Source organism: Elephas maximus, chromosome 22 (genome assembly GCF_024166365.1).
Source record: "Elephas maximus indicus isolate mEleMax1 chromosome 22, mEleMax1 primary haplotype, whole genome shotgun sequence".
In the NCBI taxonomy this organism is placed as follows: domain Eukaryota; kingdom Metazoa; phylum Chordata; class Mammalia; order Proboscidea; family Elephantidae; genus Elephas; species Elephas maximus.
This window is the reverse complement of record NC_064840.1, coordinates 20,479,701-20,502,755: the sequence shown is the minus strand read 5'-3', so window position 1 is coordinate 20,502,755 and position 23,055 is coordinate 20,479,701. Positions and strand designations below refer to the sequence as shown.

Genomic DNA, 23,055 nt, shown 5'->3' with positions numbered 1-23,055 from the left:
TTGGGATCACTTCCTCTGGCCGCATAGGATGGCAGAGAACGCTAAAAGTTGGTGCAGCAACGGTGAGAATCGGATTTACTTGCTGCCATTTTGGGACCGAGCAGCAGTTTTAACTGGCTCACATATCCCATGCCATTCATCTGAGTTTTTAAAATTTAGGATTTTAAAAGCAAGTGGTTCTGCCCCAGGGTACGTGCTCAGAGTTTGCCCACCTCAGCAGGTCACAGCCTCACTTCCTTTGGGGTATTTCTTCCAGCCTGTCTACCTCAGCCTTAGTCAGGGACCTGAGAAATCTGCTTCTCTGGAAACAATTTCTCTTTGTTTAGTCCTCTCAAACAAAGGCTCACCAGGATACCTCACCATCCATTTCAACCACCAGATTACACTCCTAGCTGTTCTCATTGCTCTCTGGATCAGAACTAAGATTCTTAACTTCGTAACCTGTAAGGGCATCATTCAACTCTAGCCTTTCAGATTTTGCCCTACTTCCCGTCTGGTTCCCATTGTATCTGTGTGTGTGTCTGTGTGTGTGTAAGTATTTCTTTATCGTTTAGCACTCCATGAGACCATTAGCTCCCATGTTCAAGTCCTCTTTCAGGAATCCTCTTTTGCCTGTAGCGATCCGTTTCCTGGTTTTCTAGCCTTTTATCATTCAAGTAGCTGAAATTTTCCCAAAGCCTAACTCCGAAATTGCAGCTTGCCTAATTTATGACTTCCCCTTCACTTCCGTTTTCACCTTTACTCGAACTTCATATAATATTAAGTATTAAATATCATACTAAATGAATTTGTCCTTCACTAGTATTTAACTGTAATATGAAATAAATGTGTTTTATGCAATTTGTTTGGTGTCCCTGTGTTCTATATCTACAGTTTCATGTGTCTGTGTGTTTTATTGCCTTTCTTCAGTTAAGGAGTCTGTATAGTAAGATGGGAAACCCTGGTGGCGTAGTGGTTAAGTGCTATGGCTGCTAACCTAAAGGTTGGCAGTACGAATCCACCAGGCACTCCGTGGAAACTCTATGGGGCGGTTCTGCCCTGTCTTATAGGGTTGCTATGAGTCAGCATCGACTCGACAGCAACGGGTTTGGATTTGGTATAGTAAGATGATTAAGCTTTGGAGTCAGATAGCACTGACTCCAAATAATTTCTTTGTAATTATTTAAGTAATATGAGAGCAAATTTGTATTATTTCCTTTGGCAACTCTATATTTACTAGGCTGTAAGTTTCACGAGAGCCAGGATTATGTCTGTAATATCTCTAGCGTTTAGGAGGCACTAAATAAAATCTGGAACAAAGTTTAGTACCAAAAAAAAAAAAAAAACTGAACCTGTTGCCATCAAGTTGATTCCAACTCATAGTAACCCTACAGGACAGAGTAGAACTGCCCCGTAGGGCTTCCAAGGAGCGGTTGGTGGGTTCCAACTGCCGACCTTTTGGTTACCAGCAAAGTTCTTAACCATTGCGCCACCAAGGTTCCAAATTTAGTGCAGCACTCAAGAACTTGGGCTCTGGGTCAGATTGGTTGGGTCCAGATCTCGGCTCTGCCAAGCTCCTTAGCCTGTCTGTGCCTTGGTGTTCTCTTCTAGAAAAAGGAGATAACGATATAAGCAGGGGTTGCACATCACTACTGCGCGGTAATGGTTAGCTGCCGTTATTACGTATTGACCACCACCCCGTGGTCCCCTTCCAATAGGTGACCACTCTTAGCAGCGCTAGGTTAGTGTTTATCCTTTGGTTCCTTCCTTCCTGATAAAAAGCTGAGAGGAATATAACAAAAATTAATGTCTTCCTTGAATCAGTAAATGTTAATGTTTTGAGAGACTTAAATGTGGATCTCAGGTTCATCACTTACTAGCTTTGTGACTTTAGGCAACCTGCTAAGTTCTGTGCCTCAATTCCTTGTCTGCAAAATGGGATGAAGTAGTTGTGGTCTTTATAGGGGTGTTGTATTAAATATGATGATGTTAACATAGTGCCTGGATGTAAGCAATCAGTATTAGCCATTATAGTTGTTGTTAGTACCAATAACACTAGCTTGTAGCCCCCTTAGAGGAAAGAGACTGTATGTTTATAAAGCAGGGTCAGGTTTCCAGACCTCCATCATCTTAACCAGCAGTAGGCTCTTAGGGTTTATTTTTAATTATAAATGTGGTATAACCAGATTAGAGAAAATTTGGAAAATAGAGAAGGGGGAAGCATTCTCCATCACTATACCCTTAATTGATTCAGACTCTGTATTTTGATGTATTTCTTCCAGTTCTTGTTTCACATGCATATCATTTTTAAACTGAAACTTTACCATAATTATAGAATTTTATATCCTGTTTTTTCTTTTTCCTTCTTTTTTTTTTTTTTTTTAACCCAACAGTGTATTGTACCCCTTTTAATGTGTTCCTGTGAGGTTTTTTTGGAGTCCTGCTGGCCCAGTGGTTAAGAGCTACGGCTACTAACCAAAAGGTCAGCAATTCGAATCCATCAGCTGCTCCTTGGAAACCCTAATGGGGCAGTTGTACTCTGTCTTATAGGGTAACTATGAGTCAGAATTGACTCGACAGCAACAGGTTTGGGTTTGGATGAGGTCTTTGTAGCCAGCATTTTAAAGCACTGCATAAAATACTACCTCCTGGTCAGTCCATGAGTGGCTGTTTATTGAGTACCTCCTAAATGCCCTGTCCTGTTTGTGTGTGAGGAACACAGTAGGAAAGGTAACAAACACAGAGTCTGCCCTCACAGAGCAGGGAAACAGCTGATTAAATAGTGACAGCTATCAGTGGCAGGGTGCATTTTATGAAAGAAAAAGTGCAGGGAGGGCTGAGTCCTCCCTCCCAGGGTCTTCACCTGGTCTGAGTTGAGGAAGACCTTGATTGTCTTACCCATCCTCACTGCCTCCACTAGACACTTCTGTCTGTGTGGTGATTGATTGGTTAGCTGACTCTGCACAGCGCGTTCATCAAACGGCCTGTGCTTCATTGGGTCAGCTTAGTTCTTTCGGGGAATGGAAGACTGCTAGCAAGGAAGGTAGCAGGGAAAGTTAACTGAGGCCTGGGTAATGTTTTTGTTCAATGGCACATTGTAATCCTCTCAACATGGGATGTTTTGGTTTCTTTACCCTACCAAGTGTTTAGGATCCCTTGTGTTTGGGGAACTGGTAAGTGCTCTCAAGCGTAGAAGAGGAAACTGAAAGGGTAATATCATGTGAAGAGTAGAGAACTAGAACTTACTTTTGAAATTATGCACTGTGCACATCTCACATCTTTTAATAGCAACAACCATGTCTGTATCAGAAAGTAACAAGGCTGCTGTGGGAGGCAATTTCTAGAAGATCTGTACTATTTGGAAATTTTAGTGTCTGCCCTTTTAACAGTGGGTATTTGCTAAATAAGCACTTGCTTTGGGTAAGACATTGGAGATAAAAGGGCAATTAAGGCCCCTCTAGTTAGTGTTAATCTGGAAACCCTGGTGGCATAGTGGTTAAGTGCTACTGCTGCTAACCAAGAGATCGGCAGTTTGAATCCCCCAGCCGCTCCTTGGAAACTCTACAGGGCAGTTCTACTCTGTCCCATAAAGTCGCTATGAGTCGGAATCGGCTCGATGGCAGCGGGTATATATATATATAGTGTTAATCTTTGTCCCTTGTGTTCCTGATATTTTTTACTTTCAGCTAAGTAATCATTTGTTTGAAGAACTTGCGATGGACGTGTACGACGAAGTTGACAGGCGAGAGACCGATGCAGGTGACTTAACGTGTGGCTTAATCTTGTAAGCTTCTGCTATCAGTGGGTGGCGACAAGCCGCCAGCTTCAGTGTTTGCCTTGCCCAGTTTCTCCTGTCCTGATAACTCGTGCCTCGACATTTACCTTTGTGTATGTTGGCTTCAGAGTGTGCTCCCCCAAGTCTCCCTAGTAAAGCGTGAGCCGTGGCTCCCAGAGCAGCAGTGGCACACCAGTTGTGATGAGATTCTATCTCTGGCTCTTTCCTCTGGCTAGTCTGGCTTGCCACTCAAAACCACAGCACGCTGGTAACCGAGACGACCGTGGTTCCCTTCCTTCCGGTCAACCCTGAGTACTCATCAACACGAAACCAGGCAAGTGTCTCAGTTTGAAAAGTATCTCGTAGTAGTATTTGGGAAATGACTGATATGGTGGGATTTTATTTTTCCAGGGAAGGTAGCTTAAGTTTTTTGATTGATAAGGTGTTAATATCCTACATGTATCACACATGCAACTCACAAATGGATAAGAAAACCAGTAGATGTAAATAGATGACTAGGAAATTATATAAAGCAATTCACAGAAGAAATCCAAATGGCTTACAAATGTGAAGAAATGTTTAACCTCATTAGTAATCCAAGAAAGCAACCCAAAGACATTAATGAAACTGTGATCCATCAAATTAATAAAATGTACAATAAAAGGATACTCCCAGCTGGTAAGGACATGGCAAGATGGCCTTTCTCACACTGCAGTAAGTGTTTAAATTGCTGCAAACTTCAAAAAGCAATTCATTGATCAGTTTCAGAATTCTCAAACTTAAGTACATTCTTTCACATGGAAATGTATTCTAATCAAATAATAAAAAATTAAAAGATTTATACACAATGATTTTCACCAAAACACTGTGTATGTAATAATAGAACATTAACCCAGTACCCAGTGCCGTTGAATCGATTAGAACAACCTAAACCACCACCAAGAGGAGAAAAGTTGCATAAATCAGGCATTTTAATTTTTATTGATTAATGACTATATATAACGATGGGTAAACATTGTTTATCTTGAAATTTTGCAGTTTCTCCCCAAATTAATTTTTCATAGCTGGGTCTACTTAATGGGATGGGTTTTTGGGGTCTACTTAAAAACCGAATTGATATTAGAAGAAAAGCAGTAAATAGAACCGTTTTTTGTTCACAAAAATAAATGTGCATTGTGAGAACCTAAATGTTATGAAATTCTCTTGTGTAAATGGTTTTAAACTGTTAGCATGGAAAATGTGACCATTTGATTTAATTATGGCTGAGATTGATTATATTTTAAGCATGCTGGAAGGTCTTGGCAGAATTCTAGCAATGATGTGATCAGTTTTGTGTGAAAATATATACACATTTGTATCTTTAACATTGGAAATATTTCCAATTATTTTCTCATCCTTAGGGCAGACAGAAATTAGCTCGGTTTAATGCCCATGAATTTGCCACGCTGGTTATTGACATTCTCGGTGATGCCAAGAGGAGACAGCAGGGCAGTCCTCTCTCTAGTTCAAAAGGTAACTATTTCAAGTCTGTACGTGTTTGCTTTTTTGGCCTTCTAAACTTATCATGGGTGTTAAAGTTATACTTTAATTAAGGCAGTAATCAACAGCTTATTTCACATCCTATAAGTTTTACTGGCAATACGTTGTGACTAAAAATATACCTCTCTGAACCCTGGTGAATGTAAAATATTTTCAAGTTATTGTTATTCAAATTTTAAATGCAAGGGAATATTTTTTTTTCCTCTTGGGTCACTTATTTTCCCTATAAACTTGCATCTTGAAATTAACTCAGAAGTCTGACTTAACTTTTGAGAAGACATAAGAAAATTAACTATGTTGATTAACGTTGCATCCCACTTGCTGTTACTTACAAAACTAAGTTCTAAATGCTTAAAATCTGTTATTATAAACTTTAAAATGAGAATTATTGTGGTTTATAATTGTAAGGAAAGCAGTACCTATTTCAGAGGTGCCATTACTTAGTCTAGCTCAGTAGCTCAGGGTCCTGTCTCCATGCTTAGGGACACACTTCCTCCGTACCCCAATTAACTGTATCCTTGTTGGTTTTCTCCTGCTTATAGAAATAATACATTTTTTACGGTAAAGTATTTAAACAAGAAGTGTGTTACGTGTCCGAGTCGGTTCTCATTCATAGGGACCCTATGTACAACAGAACTAAACGCTGTCTGGTCCTGCGCCATCCTCAATGTCATTGCTGTGTTTGAGCCCATTGTTGCAGCCACTCTGTCAGTCCATCTACTTGAGGGCCTTCCTCTCTTTCACTGACCTTCAACTTCACCAAGCTTGATGTCCTTCTCCAGGGACTGGTCAAGGAATATGTACCATAAAAGTTAAATTTCCCATTAACTAAGTTCAGCATCCCATTCCCCAGAGAGGGTCATCATTAACTGACAAACTGACAACTTGGTGTATTTAGATCTTTACAGATTTAAATTTTGGTGAAGGTGCAGTGGTAAGGGTCCTTGCATAAATTTGAAGACTCAAAATGTGCATATTCTGATTCTGGTAGTTCCATTTCTAGGAATTAAAAGGAAATAATCCTTGGATGCATATGTTGTATGTATGTCATATATAGCAATGAAAACATTAGAAAACAACTAACTAATAATAGAGGGACAATTAGTCACATATGTGACTGGTATGAAGATATCGAGCCCTGGTGGCACAGTGGTTAAGCGCTTGGCTGCCAACTGAAAGGTCAGTGGTTTGAACCCACCAGCCGCTGTGTAGGAGAAGGATGTGGCAGTCAGCTTCCATAAAGAATTACAGTCTTGGAAACCCTGTGGGGGCAGTTCTCTGCCCTATAGGGTCGCTATGAGTCAGAATCGACTCAACAGCAGTAGGTTTGGGATGCAGACTTTTTTTTTTTTTTCCAGAGCATTCGATAAACATTTTTAAAGGTTTAGTATCATCCCAATTTTCTAAGGCAAAGATACATATGTACGCATGAGTATGGCACGTGTAAGTGTAAGCATGCATATATATGCTTAGAATAAAGACTGGAAGGAAAGAGACCAACATGTTAACAATGGCGGAGTGATTGGTTTATGGTCCTTATTCATTAGTTTTCAAATATTCTCTATTGAATCTGTATTACTTCTGTAATCAGAATGTTTATGTGTATTTTAAATATCAATTTTAAAAACTAAAGTAAGATCTGTTTCTTTTAAGTAACCATAAGCTATCACCCGAGCATCACCCATCGATATACCTGGGAAACAAGATAAAAAATCAGAGATTGGCTGTAAACTCTCACTGAAACACAGTAAAATTAAAATATTACTTAAAAAAGAAAGAAAAAGAAGTCAGAGATTGGCTTGAGTTGCCTGAAAGAAATTGGATAGACTTGAATCATTTGTAAAATCTTTTATTCAGAGTGTGTTGGAGTCTATAGAATCATCCCTGCTCCCTTATGGAATATACACCTTCCTAATAGCAGGCAAGGAACCTTGATGGTGCAGTGGTTAAGTGCTCGATTGCTAACTGAAAGGTCGGCGGTTTGAACTCACCAGCCACTCTGCAGGAGAAAGGTGTGACAGTTGTCTTCTGTAAAGATTTACAGCCTCGGAAACCCTATGAGGCAGTTCTATTATGTCCTGTAGGGTTGCTTTGAGTCAGAATTGATCTGACAGCAGCGGGTAATAACAGGCCTGAGTGTGTCCACTGCTTCATTCTCCTGTCTCTCTCTCTTCCATTGGGATTCAGTGACTAAATGCCATTGTGCTTGTTCTTTGGTCATCTCCCTCTGAGGCTCCACTTTGGCAACCACCTTTCTGCTTTGACTTGCCACCAAACCAAAAATACATTGCTCTCAAGTCGATTCTGATTCATAGTGACCGTTTAGAACCAAGTGGAATGGCCTCATAGGGTTTCCAAGGTTGTAAATCTTTACAGAAGCAGACTGCCACATCATTCTCCCAAGGAGCAGCTGGTGGGTGGGTTCAAACTGCTGGCCTGTCTGTTAGCAGCCGAGAGCTTTAACCACTGTGCCATGAGGACTTCTTTTTGACTTGCCACTTACCTTGTAAACAAGTTACCATTGTAACTGAGTTACAGTTTATCTTACATTAGTTATAGTTTTATTTCCATGATTTGGAGCTGCGCTATTTCTCTTTGAATGATTGAAACTTGGGAACCTGTCACCTTAATGTGAGCAGCTGTTTCTTAAATCTTCTCCCGAGTATGTGCACATTTGACAGGTAGAGGGATGCTGAAATCTCTAGGCAGCTTCTGGTAGGCTGTCCATCTGCTTGATAACTTTTTCTGCTATTCCTGTATTGCTCTGATTTTGTTTTATTTTAATTTTATTCCAGTAAAAAATATACAAAAAAAATCCATTTTAACCATTTTTAAGTGTACAGTTCATTGCCATTAATTAACATTCATCCTGTTTTCCAGCCATCACCCCTGTCAATTTCCAAATTTTTCACCATCCCAAACAGAAACTCAGCACCCTTCAGCAATAACTCCCATTTCTCCCCTCCTCCCAGCTCCTGGCAATCATTAATAAACTTTTGGCTGTTCATTTGCCTATTCTAGATATTTCGTGTAAGAAGAATCATATGTTATTTGTCCTTTTATGTCTGACATCACTTAGCATAATGTTTTCAAGGTTCATGCATGTCTTAGTATGTATAAGAACTTCATTTCTCTTTATGATTGAGTAGTAGTCTGTTGTGTTTATATACCACATTTTATTTATCCGTTCATCTGTTGATGGACACTTTTGAGTTGTTTCCACCTTTTGGCTATTATAAATAGTGCTGCAGTGAATATCACTATGTAAGTATCTGTTTTGTGACCCTGTTTTCAGGTCTTCTGGATATATGCCTAAGAGTGGAATTGTTGGGTCTTATGATAATTCTATGTTTAACTTTTTGAGGAACTTCCAAATTGTTTCTGCAACAGCTGCACCATTTTACATTCCCACCAGCAATTCAGGAGGGTTCCAATTTCACTATACCCTGACCAACAATTGTTATTTTCTTTTTTTCTAATAGTAGCTATCCTAGTGGGTGTGAAGTAGAAGCTCATTGTGGTATTTTGTTGTTGTTGTTGTTTTTCTATAATTTATCTTATTATTTTTTGTTGTTGTTGAGAATATACTCAGGAAAACACATACCAATTTAGCAGTTTCTGCATGTAGAGTTCAGTGACATTGACTGCGTTCTTTGAGCTGTGCAACCATTCTCACTTTCCTTTTCTGAGTTGTTCCTCCCCCACTAACTTAAAGTCGTTGCCTCCTAAGGTTCCTATCTAATCTTAAACCAGTGCTCTTGTCAATTTGATCCTATCTAGAATCTTCTTAAAAGGCACACATTTTTCACTAGTTAAGCTTAACTATTATTTGGTTTTTACTGTGCTTTAAGTGAAAGTTTACAAATCAAGTCAGTCTCTCATACAAAAATTTATATACACCATGCTATATACTCTCAGTTGCTCCCCCCCATGAGACAGCATACCCCTACTCTCCACTCTATTTTCGTAACCACTCGGCCAGCTGCTGGCCCCCCCCCACCCTCTCATCTCCCCTCCAGATAGGAGCTGCCCACATAATCTCATGTGTCTACCTGATCTAAGAAGCTCATTCCTCACCAGTATCATTTTCTGTCGTATAGTCCAGTCGAATCCATGTCCAAAGAGTTGGCTTTGGGAATGGTTCCTGTCTTGGGCTAAGAGAAGGTCTAGGGACCATGACCTCCAGGGTCCTTCTAGTCTCAGTGAGACCATTAAGTCTGGTCTTTTTATGAGAATTTGAGGTCTGCATCCCTATGCTCTCCTGCTGCCTCCGGGGTTCTCTGTTGTGTTCCCTATCAGGGAAGTCATTGGTTGTAGCCGAGCACCATCTAGTTCTTCTGGTCTCAGGCTGATGTGGTCTCTGACTTATGTGGCTCTTTCTGTCTCTTGGGCTCATAATTACCTTGTGTGTTTGATGTTCTTCATTCTCCTTTGCTCCAGGTGGGTTGAGACCAATTTATGCATCTCAGATGGCCTCTTGCTAGCGTTTAAGACCACAGATGCCACCCCCCGAAGTGGGGTGCAGAATGTTTTCTTAATAGATTTTATTATGCCAGTTGACCTAGATGTCCCCTGAAACCATGGTTCCCACACCCCCATCCCTGCTACGGTGGCCTTCGAAGCGTTCAGTTTATTCAGGAAACTTCTCTGCTTTTGCTTTAGTCTAGTGGTGTACAAGTCTCTTTTGGAGTCTCTGCTTTCAAGTCTTTTGGGCATATACCTAGGAGTAGAATTTCTGGGTCATTTGGTAGTTCTAAGGAACCGCCACACTTCTCCACAACACCTATACCATTTTGCATTCCCACCAGCAATGGGTGAGGGTTCCAATTTCTCCACATCCTTGCCAGCATTGGTTGTTTTCTATTTTTTTTATCTTAGCCATCCTAATGGGAGCGAAATTGTATCTCAGTGTGATTTGGATTTGCATCTCTCTGATGGCTAATTATGCTGAGCATCTTTTCATGTTTGGGGACCATCTGAATGTCCTCTTTGGTGAAATATCTGTCAAGTCCTTTGCCAGTTTTATGGTTGGGTTATTTGTCTTTTTGTTTTTAGGTTGTTGAAGTTTTATATACTTTGGTTATGAGATTCTTGTTGGATACAGGGTTTCTGAAGATATTCTCCCAGTTGGTAGCTTATCTTTTCACTTTTTTGGTAAAGTCTTTTTAATTTTTATGAGGTCCTATTTATTTATTTTGTCCTTTGCTGTTTGTGCTTTTGTTGGTATGTTAGCCCATTATTAAAAGCTAGACCTGACAGCATTGCCACTGCTTTTTCTTCTAATAATTTTATGGTTTTAGTTTGCACACTTAGGTCCTTAAGTCCTTAACCTTTTTTAACTTGTTTTTGTGTGTAGTATGAGACATGGATCCTGTTTCATTCTTTCGCATGTAGAAATCCAATTTTCCCAGCACCATTTATTGAAGAGGCTCTTCTTTTCCCATCAAATGGACTTAGCACCCTTGTCAAAAATCAGTTGACTATAGACGTGTGGGTTTATTTCTGGACTCTCAATTCTGTTCCATTGGTCTGTGTGTCTATTGCTATGCCAGTACCAGGCTGTTTTGATTACTGTAGCTGTATAGTATGTTTTAAAATCAAGACGTATGTGTCCTCCTACTTCATTCTTCTCTTTCAACATTGCTTTAGCTGTTCGGGGTCTCTTGCCATTCCATGCAAAGTTGAGGGTTGGTTTTTTTCTGTTTCCATAAAGAAGGCTGTTGGAATTTTGTTCAGAATTGCTTTGAATCTAGATTGCTTTGGGTGGTATTGACATCTTAACAATGTTAAGTCTTTCAATTCATGAACATGTAATATCTTTCCATTTATTTACGTGTTCTTTAACTTCTTCCAGCAGTGTTTTATCGTTTTCATTGTATAAGTCCTTCATGTCCCTGGTTAGATCTATCCATAGGTATTTTATTCTCGCAGATGCTATTGTAAATGGAATTGTTTCCCTAAGTTCCCTTTCAGGTTCCTCATTGCTGGTGTATAGAAATGCAACTGATTTTTTTTATCGTTGACCTTGTACCCTGCAGCTAAATTTCCCTATTAGCTCTAAAAGTTTTCTTGTGGACTCTTTGGGATTTTGTATGTATAGGATCATAACATCTGCAAATACAGATAATTTTACTTATTCTTTTCCAATCTGGATACGTTTTATTTCTTTTTCTTGTCTTATTGCTCTGGCTAGGACTTCTAATACAGTATTGAATAGAAGTGGTGAAAGCAGGCACCCTTGTCTTGTTACTGATTTCAAGGGAAAATCTCTCAGTCTTTCTCCATTAAGTATAATGTCAGCTTTTCATATATGCCCTGAGTCATATTGAGGAATTTCTCTTCTATTCCAGTTTTCTTCAAGAAAGGATATTGGATTTTATCAAATGCTTTTTCTGCATCTATAGAGATGGTCATGTGGTTCTTTCTGTTCCTTTGTTCCGTTGAGGTGGCGTATTCCATTGATTGACTTTCTAATGTTGAACCATCTGTTTTCCTGGAATAATCCCTGCTTGGTAATGGTGTATGACTCTTTTAATATGCTGTGGGATTCTGTTCACCTTTTATTAAGGATTTTTGCAACTATATTCATATTTGCAACTGTATTAATAAGGGATTTTGGCCTGTAGTTTTCTTTTCTTATAGTGGTTTTGTCTGGTTTAGGTATCAGTGCTGTGTTTGCTTCATAGAATGAATTAGGCAATATTCCTTCCTTTTCTATATTTTAAAAAGTTTAAACAGTATTGGTGTCAGTTCTTCTCTAAATGTTTGGTAGAATTCCTCAGTGAAGTCATCTAGTCCAGGGCTTTTTCTTGTTGGCAGATTTTTTTTACCACTAGTTCGATCTCTTCACTTGTTATGGGTTTGTCGAGAGTTTTATTTCCTCTTGAGTCAGTTTAGGTAGGTTGCATGCTTCTAAGAATTTGTCCATTTCATCTAGGTTATCCAGGTTGTTAGGAGCCCTTGTGACATAGTGGTTAAGTGCTCGGCTGCTAACTGAAAGATCAGCAGTTCAAACTCACCAGCCGCTCCGCAGGAGAAAGATGTGGTAGTCTGCTTCCATAAAGATTTACAGCCTTGGAAACCATATGGCACAGTTCTCCTGTGTCCTGTAGGGTCACTAAGAGTTGGAATTGATTCGACGGCAATGAGTTTTTGGTTTGGTGGCAAATCAAACATTGTTTTTTGTGTTTCTTAAGCCTTCTTTGTCTTCGGCCTTTACTACGGCTTGCTTTTCTGTTTTGTTAGTTTATTGTAGTGAGGATTTTTGGATTCCTTCTCCTTTCCTTTTGTGTTTGTCTTTTATGTCTTGGTTTCCATGAATATTACATTTCACAACTTGTATTTATAACAATCTAGGGTAAGTTGGTACCAACTTAACTTCAGTAACATACAAGAAATTCTGTATACCATTCCTTTTCCCCCTCCTTTTGTTGTTGTTATCCTAATTACATCTTTATAGTTCTTGTGCCCTGTAACATATTTTTATCCTTGCTTTTTATGTATTTGTTATTTAAAAACATGAAGGCAGAACATTTAAAATTATCAAGCGTGAATACCTTATTACCAGCCCTCATACTTGTCCATGCATTTCCCTTTATTATTGATCTTTCTTTTTATGTATAACTTTGGGGAATTACTTTCTATTGTCTTTTCCCTTCCATCTTCAGAACTCCCACTAGTATTTTTGTAAGGCCAGTCTGGTGGACATGAACTCTCAGCTTCTGTTTATCTGGGAATGTTTTAATTTTACCCTCATTCTTAAAGAACAGTTTTGCTGGGTATAGTATTATTGGTTAACAGTTGTTAATTTTTCTTTCAGTACTTTAATTAATCATTTAAATATATCCCTTCTGGCCTCCAGTGTTTCTAAAGAGAAATCGCCACTTAATCTTTTTGGTGATCCTTTGTGTGTGACTATTTGCTTCTCAGTGCTTTCAGGATTCTCTCTTTATCTTACTTTTTGAGAGCCCTGGTGGCGTAGTGGTTAAGTGCTACGGCTGCTAACCAAAGGGTCAGCAGTTTGAATCCGGCAGGCGCTCCTTGGAAACTCTATGGGGCAGTTCTACTCTGTCCTATAGGGTTGCTATGAGTCGGAATCAACTCAACGGCACTGGGTTTTGGGTTTTTTTGTTTTTGAGAGCCTAACTGTGATGTATCTTGGTGTAGATCTCCTGGGGTTTATCCTGCCTGAGGTTCTTTGAGCTTCTTAGATTTGTAGATTTATGTTCTTCATTAGATTGAGGAAACTTTATGTCTTATTTCTTAAAATCTTCTTTCTGTCCCTTTCACCCATCTCCTTTGGAATACCCATGATGCATATATTAGGTCTCTTGTTATTGTCCCATAATGCCATTAAACTGTTCTCAGCCTCCTTGAGCCTTCATTCTTGTTGCTCTTCAGTGTCTGTAATTTTAACTCTTATTCTCTAATTTGCTGATTCTTTCTTCTGCCTGCTTATATCTGTTGGTAAGTCCTTCTATTATGTTTCTCATTTCAGTTATTGTCCCTTTCAGTTGCAACATCCCTTTTTTTAGATCCTGCTTTTGTTCTTACATTGTTTTCCTTATTTATTTTAGCATTTTGTCTGTTTTCCCTCGGTTCTTTAATTTCTTTAATTATGTTTAACCTTGTTGTATTATTTTCTTAGGTTTTTTTTTTTTTGGTCATCCCTAGATGCACTTTCCCTGCCTTTATTATGTTCATTTGAACAGGCCATTATTTTTCTATTCTTTGTGTGTCTTGTGATTTTTGTTGGGGCATTGGAATTTTCAAGCGTGTTCACTTTCTCAGTTTTCCCCAGTATTTGATGTTTTTGCCTGTGCTACTTTCTGCAGAAAACTCTTAGGCAGGCAGAGCCTGTGGCCTTTGCCTGCCATTTTCTTTCCTTCTCCTCCTCCCTCCCTGGTTTAATTAAGATTTGAAAGTTCCCAATCTTGTTTTTCAGCTTTCAATGTCTCCCAGACCCACCAGAGAATATGCTATAGGTCAGTCTATCCACTAGTGGGCACTGCCACTCAGGTGAGATACCATGTATCAGTCAATCTGTCCACCAGGGATTGCAGTCTTCTCTTTCTGTGGTTATTGCTCCTTTCCCTTCTTTGTTTCTGTAGCCATGTTTTTAGTCAGAAAATCCATACTCAGTGAGCTCCCTTTGGGGTTGAGTGTTGCCCTCTGGTTTTACGTAAGGTTTCCTTCCCTGCTCTGAGGGGGCTGCTTATATCCGAGCTGGGAGTCAGGGAAAGCACAGGTAGACTTCCTTTTGTTTCAGGAGGAAGAGGGGCTGGCAGTCCCCAGAAGGACCTCAGAGATTTGTGTTGTTGATTTTAGAGCCCCAGTGGCCCTGTGGTTGTTGGAGGAACAGTCTCCACTTAGGTTACCCGCCTCCAGACTCCACTGTAGGGAACTTTCTGTAGGAGTTCATATCAGTCCAGCAGCCTACAGTTACCAGTCAGGGGAGGGGTTGTCACACTCTGAATGGACCCCGGGGAGGTCTGGCCTGTTGCCAACAGAGCACCCTGTAGTATGTTGGCTATGGGTGTAGCCTCCACTAAAGGTGCCTGCTTCCTAGCACACAGCAGCCTCAGTCAGCAGTCCTCAGCACCAACTGGAAGGGAGAGTAGACAGACCCAAACTCATTTCCAGGGAGGCCTGTCCTGTAGGTTTCAGAGGCCAGAGCTATGGGGTGCACAGGGGGGGCAGGTAGAGTGTTGATTATGGGAGCAGACTCCAATACAGGAATCTTCTATAGCAATTCACAGCCAACTTGCAGGTAACAGTGTTCAAATGGGGGAAGGGTTGTCACACTCCAAATGGACCCCCGGGGAGGTCTGTCTTGTTGCTATCAGAGCCCCCCCGCACCCCAGTATGTTGCCTGTGGGTGTAGCCTCCACTAAAGATGTCTGCTTCCTGGCACACAGCAGCCTCAGTCAGCAGTCCTCAGCACCAACTGAAATGGAGAGCAGACAGACCTGACTTGACTCCCTGGGAGGTCTGTGCTGTTGATTTCAGAGGCCTGAGCTGTGGGGTGTGCAGGGAGGCAGATAGAGTGCTGACTATGAGAGCAGGTTCTACTACCTGGGCCTTCTTAGCAATTGCACAGCAGGCTCACAGCCAACAGTGGGTGGGTTGAGGTGTTGGCTCACTCCAAATGGATCTCTGGGGAAGTCTGCCTTGTTGATTTTAGTGCAGAAGCTTGGGGCCTTGTCTGTTTGTACAGGCAGGGACTGTGGTGGTTAGGGAAGGAGGCTTTTTTTCTGGGCCACTTCCCCAGTTCACAGCAGCTGTCAGCCTGTGTGAATGGGGGAAGAGGCAGGTTGGTGAGAGAAGCCATTTTCCTGCTGTATGCGACTTGTTGATTCATTGATTCTTGCCTGTTTGCACTTCCCCCTTGCTTTCCTCTGCTCCCTGATTCAGAATCTGTCAAAGCTGAGCGCTGTTTCCTTGTATTTTGTGGAATAGGATCAGAACACTGGTCTGTTGACGCTGTCATCTTCCCAGAATCTACATGTGATTTTGACATGGCTGATTCTGTCATTTTCTTTCCATTCTTTAAATGACTAGACCCAAATTCCTCCCAAGAGTGTGTTGGCGTTTTTTTTTTTTTTTTCCCAAGCCTGAAGTAAAGTTGTTTATTTGTGTCAATAGACAATGTGGAGCTCAAACTGAAAACCATCAATAACCAGCACAGTGTTGAGAGCCAAGACAACGACCAGCCGGACTATGACAGTGTGGCATCAGACGAAGACACGGATTTAGAAACCACGGCAAGCAAGGCAAACAGGCAGAAGGTAGGATCACACACCTCACACCGAAATGGCGATGTTGCTTTTTAAAATATTTCTCCTACAAAGTTGCTTTATTTGCAAATCACTTGAGGACTGGCCCTAGGAAAGGTGCATAGAGTTACAGCTGGGTTCACTCCTAGCTTGGGCCGACCAAAAGTGGAAGGAGGTAAATAGTTATAAAATAGAGCTCCTTCATCCCAGAGTGAATTGCTGAATCACAGCAGGTCTGCAGTTGTGATTCTGTAGAACCTGTGAGTTGTGACTGGTATGTTGTATTCATTTGAAAAATATTTATGGGGTGACTTCTCTGGATAATACTCTCTTGACTGAGGCCTTGTCACTTTCCTGTGAGGATGTTGCCACCTAATAGGTGAGCTAACTGCAGTAAAAGGTACAAAATGGTACATATCATGAGAAGCACAAATAGAAGCTGGGGGAGGGAGGAGAGAGATGACTTACTGCTGAAGGGTGCCAGGGAAGGCTTGTTAACCCTTTGGTAACCCATGTATTTTCTGCTTTGAATTTTTTTGTTGATACCATCTATTTTCATTAATGAAAGTACACTGAATCATTGAGTGTGTCTGAATTTTTGGTAGGTAGTATGGATTTTTTTTTTCTTGCCCCCACCCACAAGCCTACCCTAAGTGTTTAGTGGTACATAGGAAGTACCACTAATTATACCCTAGAGTCTCTGCTAGGGTCTGTTGGTATACATGTGTAACAAATAAAAATTTTCAGAATTTCTATCTTTCATACCAGAAATTCAGACACCTCATACAGTGCCTTGTAAAAACAGTAATTTGTGGCACACGCCTCTTTCCTCAGTTTCAGACAGTCATAAAGTCCCCTGCCTTGCAGCCAGCCCATGCTATCAGTGGTATAGCAGCTTCCCAATAAACCATAGAGGCTGAAAAAGTCCTGGTTATTATATGTACCATGGGGCACGAAAAGCTCTTCAGATGTGCCTTGGAGGAGGCAGGGAAGGGTGATCTAGGTAGAGAGAATGGGGAAACCTCATCATGTAGGGGAACAGCCTAAAAAAAGTGGGACTCAAAGCTGCAGCCAAGAGCTGGGGCCACACCATGGAGGAACGTGATGGCACATGAGGAGCCTGGACCTCTGTGGGCATGCGGGCATGCAGGTGTGCGGAGCTCAGGTGGCTTTAGGCAGGGCAGGACGGCAGTGATCAGAGCTGTACTTAGGGAAGACTGTGCAGGCAGGTCAGAGAGTGGAGGCAGGGAGCCTGGTGAGGATCTTTTCGAAGAGGTCCAAACGAGAGCAGACACAAGCCACCTTCAGGCCTGAGTGAGGAGGGCCTGGCTGGGAGAGGCCACTCATGGGCGAGCCTGCGGGAGAGCATGGCAGGTTAACTCACTCTCCCCCCTCTGCTGAATCCCCATTCCTCACCGGGACCTGGCCCCTTGGAGGGACTCAGCAAACTTTTTGAGAATGAGGGAATAGGAAGAGAGAATAGAAAGGTCTCGACAATAAATTGGATGTTTGAAGTGGAGAGATAGACTTACCGATAATGTGTCCAAAGTGTCCAGCTCACGTGACTGTGACCATGATGGGGGCCCTGCAGGGAACCTGGAAGGACAGGCAAGAGCCAACCATCCCACCCAGGGCTCCGCTGCCCAGACTTCCCCAAAGCAGCCTGCAGCACCCAGAGTGAAAATTGGAGTCCGTACACAAACCCCACGTGACAGGCCCTCTGGCAACTTTTTGACTCACTCCTGCCGCTCTCCGCCCCGCTCACTCCGGTCTTCCTGCTGGGACTAATGTCCTCACCTCCTTCTAGCTTTTGCTCACATCTCACCTGTGGAAAGGCTTACCCCACTTGCTAATTAAAATGCAGTCTGCTTTGCCCCAGCTTTAGCTCCTCAGCCCTGTTTTACCCTGCCCTGTCTTCTATTTTTTCTATTGCACTGATCACCTCCTATCATACTGTATATTTACCTGTTTTCCTTTTGTATCTGTCTCATTCTGCTGAAATGTAAACTCCATGGAAGCAGGAATCTCTATTTTGTTTTCTAATCTATCGCCTGCTGCACTCCTGATACTCAATAAAAATCTTGTTGGAATGAAGGAATTAGTGAAAGAACAAACAAAAGAGAAAAATGAATGAGCAAGAGAAAGGCAAGCAAGACAAGACAAACTCACTTGGAGAATCACTGTCAGAGAAGATTTGTAGCCACACTGCCTGTTCTGTTAGAAAGTATTGACTTAAATTTTTTAAAGTGTTACAGTGACCCCATTTATGTTAGCTTTGTGCTACTTCAGAAGCCTTTATTTGGTGTGATGGATTTTGCAGTTCAGCTGGCATTGTCAGAATTTGAAATGCTCTAGCTGTTAGTCTTTAATGTTATCATCGACTCAGATTGTGAACATTTTCCCCAATTTATTTTTAGAGCCTAGATTCAGATTTATCAGATGGACCAGTCACTGTACAAGAATTTATGGAGGTCAAAAACGCTCTAGTGGCTTCTGAGGCCAAGATACAACAGCTAATGAAGGTGAATAACAACTTGAGTGACGAGCTGAGAATTATGCAGAAAAAGGTAACATGTTCATCAATTGCCAGGGCGATTGACTTTTTGATCCCGTAGTAGAAGGAAAAACTGCAGGCCACAATGCTTGCGACCAGAGGGCAGTTACTTGTTGTAACAGACCTAAAAATCCTTGGGCCAAGCTGTCTTTTCGGAAGCAGGATATATTTGGATATTTCAATTAAGATTTCTTTGGATTTGAAATATCTCCAGAGTAAGTTTCCCAAGTAGGAGAAAGGTAACGACCTAGTAGGTGTCGATGTCAGTTACAGTAACCCTTGCACTGTTCTGTGCTTCCTGGGAGCCTGGGTGTCACTGCATGGCCATGATTCTTCCTGTAGCTAATTCTAAAGACTAACCATGCCATGAAGACAGAGCAGACGAACGCCCTGGACACACATGTGCTTAGCAGCGATCCAGACCCCACCCCACGGCATGCAAGGGCTGCTTTCACTGTTCATTCTTGTTCTGAATTGTTAACCATGCTCCCCCCGCGCCCCCAGCAGCCCTGTCCCACTTCCCCACTTCATTTTTCACCAGTCCTTGCCACTTAGTGGCGGTGTCCTCAGAGCTTGGAGCAGGGCCTGCCACACAGTAGGTTCTCAATAAATACACGAAAATGTTTTATTTATATTAGCGAGAGCTGTATGCTAGTAAGAAACAACCCCGTTTGTTTAGGATTTTCTCACCCAGTACCTTTTGAGAAAGTCAGAAATACTGGACTATATTAACCCCTAAAAGGAATGTGGCTAATGATAGCAAGGAATATACTCAAGAGGGAGATTATGAACGTAAGTCTTGATGAGAATGCTAAGAAAAGGAAGTCGAAAAATTCTAAATTATACCTAGGACTTTATAGGTATCGCTCCCGTTATTCTCTTCAAAAATGAGATTTTGTATACTTCCCTTAAACAGGAGCAAAACAGTGTATACGCCTGTGTCTTCATTCTGTGGTTTGAGGTGAGGTGTTTCAGATCCCCTTCACAAACTGAGGCCATGGTGTTTCATTTGTGGTGGGCCCTTTCGCAGAGATGCTTCAAAGAACTGAGAACCGGCCCTTGCTCTCCTACTTAAGGGAAGCAAACCACGGTGCACCTTTGCCTGGAGTTCGGTCTGGGATAGTTTGGGTGTTGAGTCCTAGATAATTTTTTAGAGACCATTTGAGATAAAAAAACTAACATGCCTACAATAGAAGGGAAAGAGAATCAAACCCTAAACAAACCAACACTTTCAATCAGGTGGTTGATGAGAATTAGCAGTGCAGGTGCCCGACCGCTGTTCAGAGGGTGTTTGCTCTGTGCGCCCAGCCTCGTGGAGGGCTGGCGCGTGGCCGTGCATGGGGCTGACCACAGCCCTTGTCTCACAGGGCTGGCACGCTTGCCGCAGTTTACCTTTAATCAAAATACAAGATGTACTTTGCCCTAATGGACAGGATTTGCATTTCCTCTGTCTTTTCTGAAATACCTTTTGTTTAATAGTTTGTCCCACTAATTGGACTAATAATTTCATTGACAAGACTTTTTCTGAAACATGCCGACTTTGCCATGTACATCAATCTGCTAAGCATCACCTTTTTTATTCTATAATGCTCCTTTTAGTATTTGTCGAAACCACCAGAAATAACCCTGTGCCTCTGAAAGCAAACATCTTAGCCTCCTTCAAGAAACGCCAAGGGAAACAGTTGGCCATTGCTCGTTGATCATCTCTCCCATTCTTAAGAGATGCTTTTGATTTCTGAGCCTGTTGAATTATTTGCAACTTTTTATTTCCTGTTATACTCTTTCCAAACAAACAAGTATAGCCTGGTCATTATTAAGTATCTTTAAAATTGAGCCGGAGACACCTCTCTAAATACAGAGGATTAAGATTTTTCAAAATGGAGACCAGGAACTTGTGTGCTTATCAAAATACAGTCAGGCAAGATCCAGGCTGGCTGTTTTAGAGGCCTGAAAAGTGTTCAGATAGTTTCTGATTACTAGGCCTTGGTAAGAGCCTGTAACAGAGGTTTTTACTTAGAGAGACAAGTGCGTGTACAAACGCTCCAGTCCTTTGGTGCAGGGAGCCTGTCAGCTATGTTCCTCGCTCTTTAGACCTTGGCCATTTCACTCTGGGACACGGGTCCCTTGATAAATAGTTTTGACAAGTACCATATGCCTGTCTGGACCCTGGAATGTGGAGATTTTCAGTGGCTGCTTGTCACTTTGCAGCTGTTCTTTCTTTGGAAAGGAAGTCGCAGGTAAAAGTTCCACCCCGAGAGCCTTTTTGGTGTAGGAGCCGTCTGTCATCCCTTAGTGCATCGCTCTTAGAGAAAACTGAGAATGAGTGGGCGTTTCTGTGGGAGAGGCAGGAAGGTAGACTTTCACAGAGGTTTTGAACGATTCATATAAAGTATATAGAGTTTGTTTATTTCGCAAAGTTAGGTAAATTTTTTGTTTTTTTTATATATAGCTAACAAAGTAGCGTGATTCGTTTCTGATCTTTCACATTTAACAGTTGCTTGGAAAGGATGCTAATTAATGAAGAGGAGCCGCTCCTATTGGTGTTTTTGACACAGATTGGTGCTTTCTAAATAAAAACTAAAAGTAACTCCTAACACTGAATGGGTTTGCTATTGAGAAGGTTATGATCTTCTGGCGCAAATACAATTGCTTGTGGACCTAAACCTTGGCACTGGTGGGGAACTTGGTCAGATTTTACAATCACTGTCCAAGAGTAGACAGCTGAACTCACACCACACCCAGCTTATAAATTGTCATGGAAGATGAAGGAGCACCAGAGGGGAAAGGACACGGTGCAGAATGGACTCAGTTAATTGTGTTTAACATGGCAGATGTACAGAGTAACACGAATCCTTGCTGACCCCTTAACTCTAATCCATCAAACACCACGAAGCAGCCTGCATGTGAGGAATGGAAAGAGCACTCAGGGCCTCCAAGTGACAGCCCCTAACTAAGATGGGGTGGTGCCAGGCAGAGTAGAATGCTTGAAGCCGACACTACCATGGTCGTGTTTTTGTGTGACAAAGCCCAAGGAGAGAAAGGCCAAAAATTCCAGCCCTGGCCGAAAGATGATCGATCACCAGAGGGAAGCAAGCACGCTACGTGGAGCATTGAGACGAAGATATAAACATAGTTCCGTAGGCTTACGGTTTTCTTCGTGATATGTTAATATAGCAAACTTACCATGATTTGGTTCCCTCGATTTAAACGAACAAACAAACCAAAAAAAAAAAAAAAAAAGTACTAAATTGTTTGGAATATCAAGAGTATTATGTAATAAAAACTTGTTGCTCATAATTTTTCTTGTTGGCTTTTTGGAGAGCAATAGCTAATCAAATATTTCATATGCTGAACTTTGCTGTCTTCTTGCTTTGCAGAGCAACTCTAGTTATCCTTGTGCTGCTTCCATGGCGTCTGCTGTAATTTTTGGCATTTGCAAATTGCTTAGGACTCACTTGAAAAGCAAGTTACCTAAGTGATGTTTTCATGATCTCAAGCTCTTGCTTGAAAACAGCTTTGGAATAATCCAGAGTGCAGCTTGCTTACAAACATCTCCCAGCCCCACCATGCCAGATTTTTAAGAGGTTAGACATTTGTCTCTAGTTTTTACGAAGTTCAAAGCTGCAACTTTTCCACATTCAGAAAATAAACTGTTTAGATTGCTTAAGTGATGAAGTGAGTTGGTTGTGTTTCATGCATTCTAGAAGAATTCTTGTTTGTAGCTGCCTTTTACTCGCAACCCAGCTAGCTGTAATTATTCCTGTTGTTAAAACCGATAGTCTATTCGTTTATTTGGTGTTTGCTTTTTCTGCTTGCTATAGAAAAACACCGTCCCACTGCCAAACATTTCTTTCAGCTTCAAACACTCCAGAGTGAAAATTCGAACCTCAGGAAACAGGCCACAACCACTATATATCAGGTGCAAACTGGTTCAGAGTACACAGACACTTCCAACCACTCTTCCTTAAAGCGACGTCCATCCGCCCGGGGCAGTAGGCCCATGTCCATGTACGAGACGGGATCGGGGCAGAAACCATACCTCCCCATGGGAGAGGTGAACCACCCCGAGGAAAGCAGGACGCGACTCCAGCCCTTCCCCGCGCACGTAAGTAACACCACTGGCGCTTCCGCTGTTCACTCTCTGTCCAGCCTGACCACTGCGTCCCCCCCTTCTGAACCTGCAGATCCCCATGGCTCTGCTTGGCCAAACGGCTATGAGAATTGTCTTTGTGTTTGCTGTATTAACATGTCATCCAGTGCTTGCGGTGTTCCCACAAGCATACAGGGCCCTTGACGGGAAGTTTTCCAACAAAATTGGGGATTCTGGCTCTTGTTCAAACCCCTTTTTCTCCCTCATATCCATAATCTATTTCCCAACCAACCAATCGTGGAACATATTTTTCATAAAGCTTCCTTCCCTACTTCCAGAAACA

At 41.6% G+C, this 23,055-nt stretch overlaps 1 protein-coding gene across 15 annotated transcripts in view; it reads left to right on the top strand.

Moving 5' to 3' along the window:
• GIT2 (GIT ArfGAP 2) overlaps positions 1–23,055 on the top strand; it is a 58,938-nt gene that overhangs the window by 17,755 nt on the left and 18,128 nt on the right. For 5 of the 15 annotated variants that reach the window (XR_007514857.1, XM_049865567.1, XM_049865569.1 and 2 more), the window contains exons 10-15: positions 3,666–3,738; positions 3,991–4,088; positions 5,155–5,266; positions 15,938–16,080; positions 18,486–18,635; positions 22,479–22,727. Coding sequence is in view for 14 of the 15 variants with exons in the window: in XM_049865567.1 (XP_049721524.1) it covers positions 3,666–3,738; positions 3,991–4,088; positions 5,155–5,266; positions 15,938–16,080; positions 18,486–18,635; positions 22,479–22,727 (825 nt within the window). In the remaining variant the exon portion in view is untranslated. The other 10 variants (XM_049865571.1, XM_049865572.1, XM_049865570.1 and 7 more) reach the window with 6 other exon arrangements.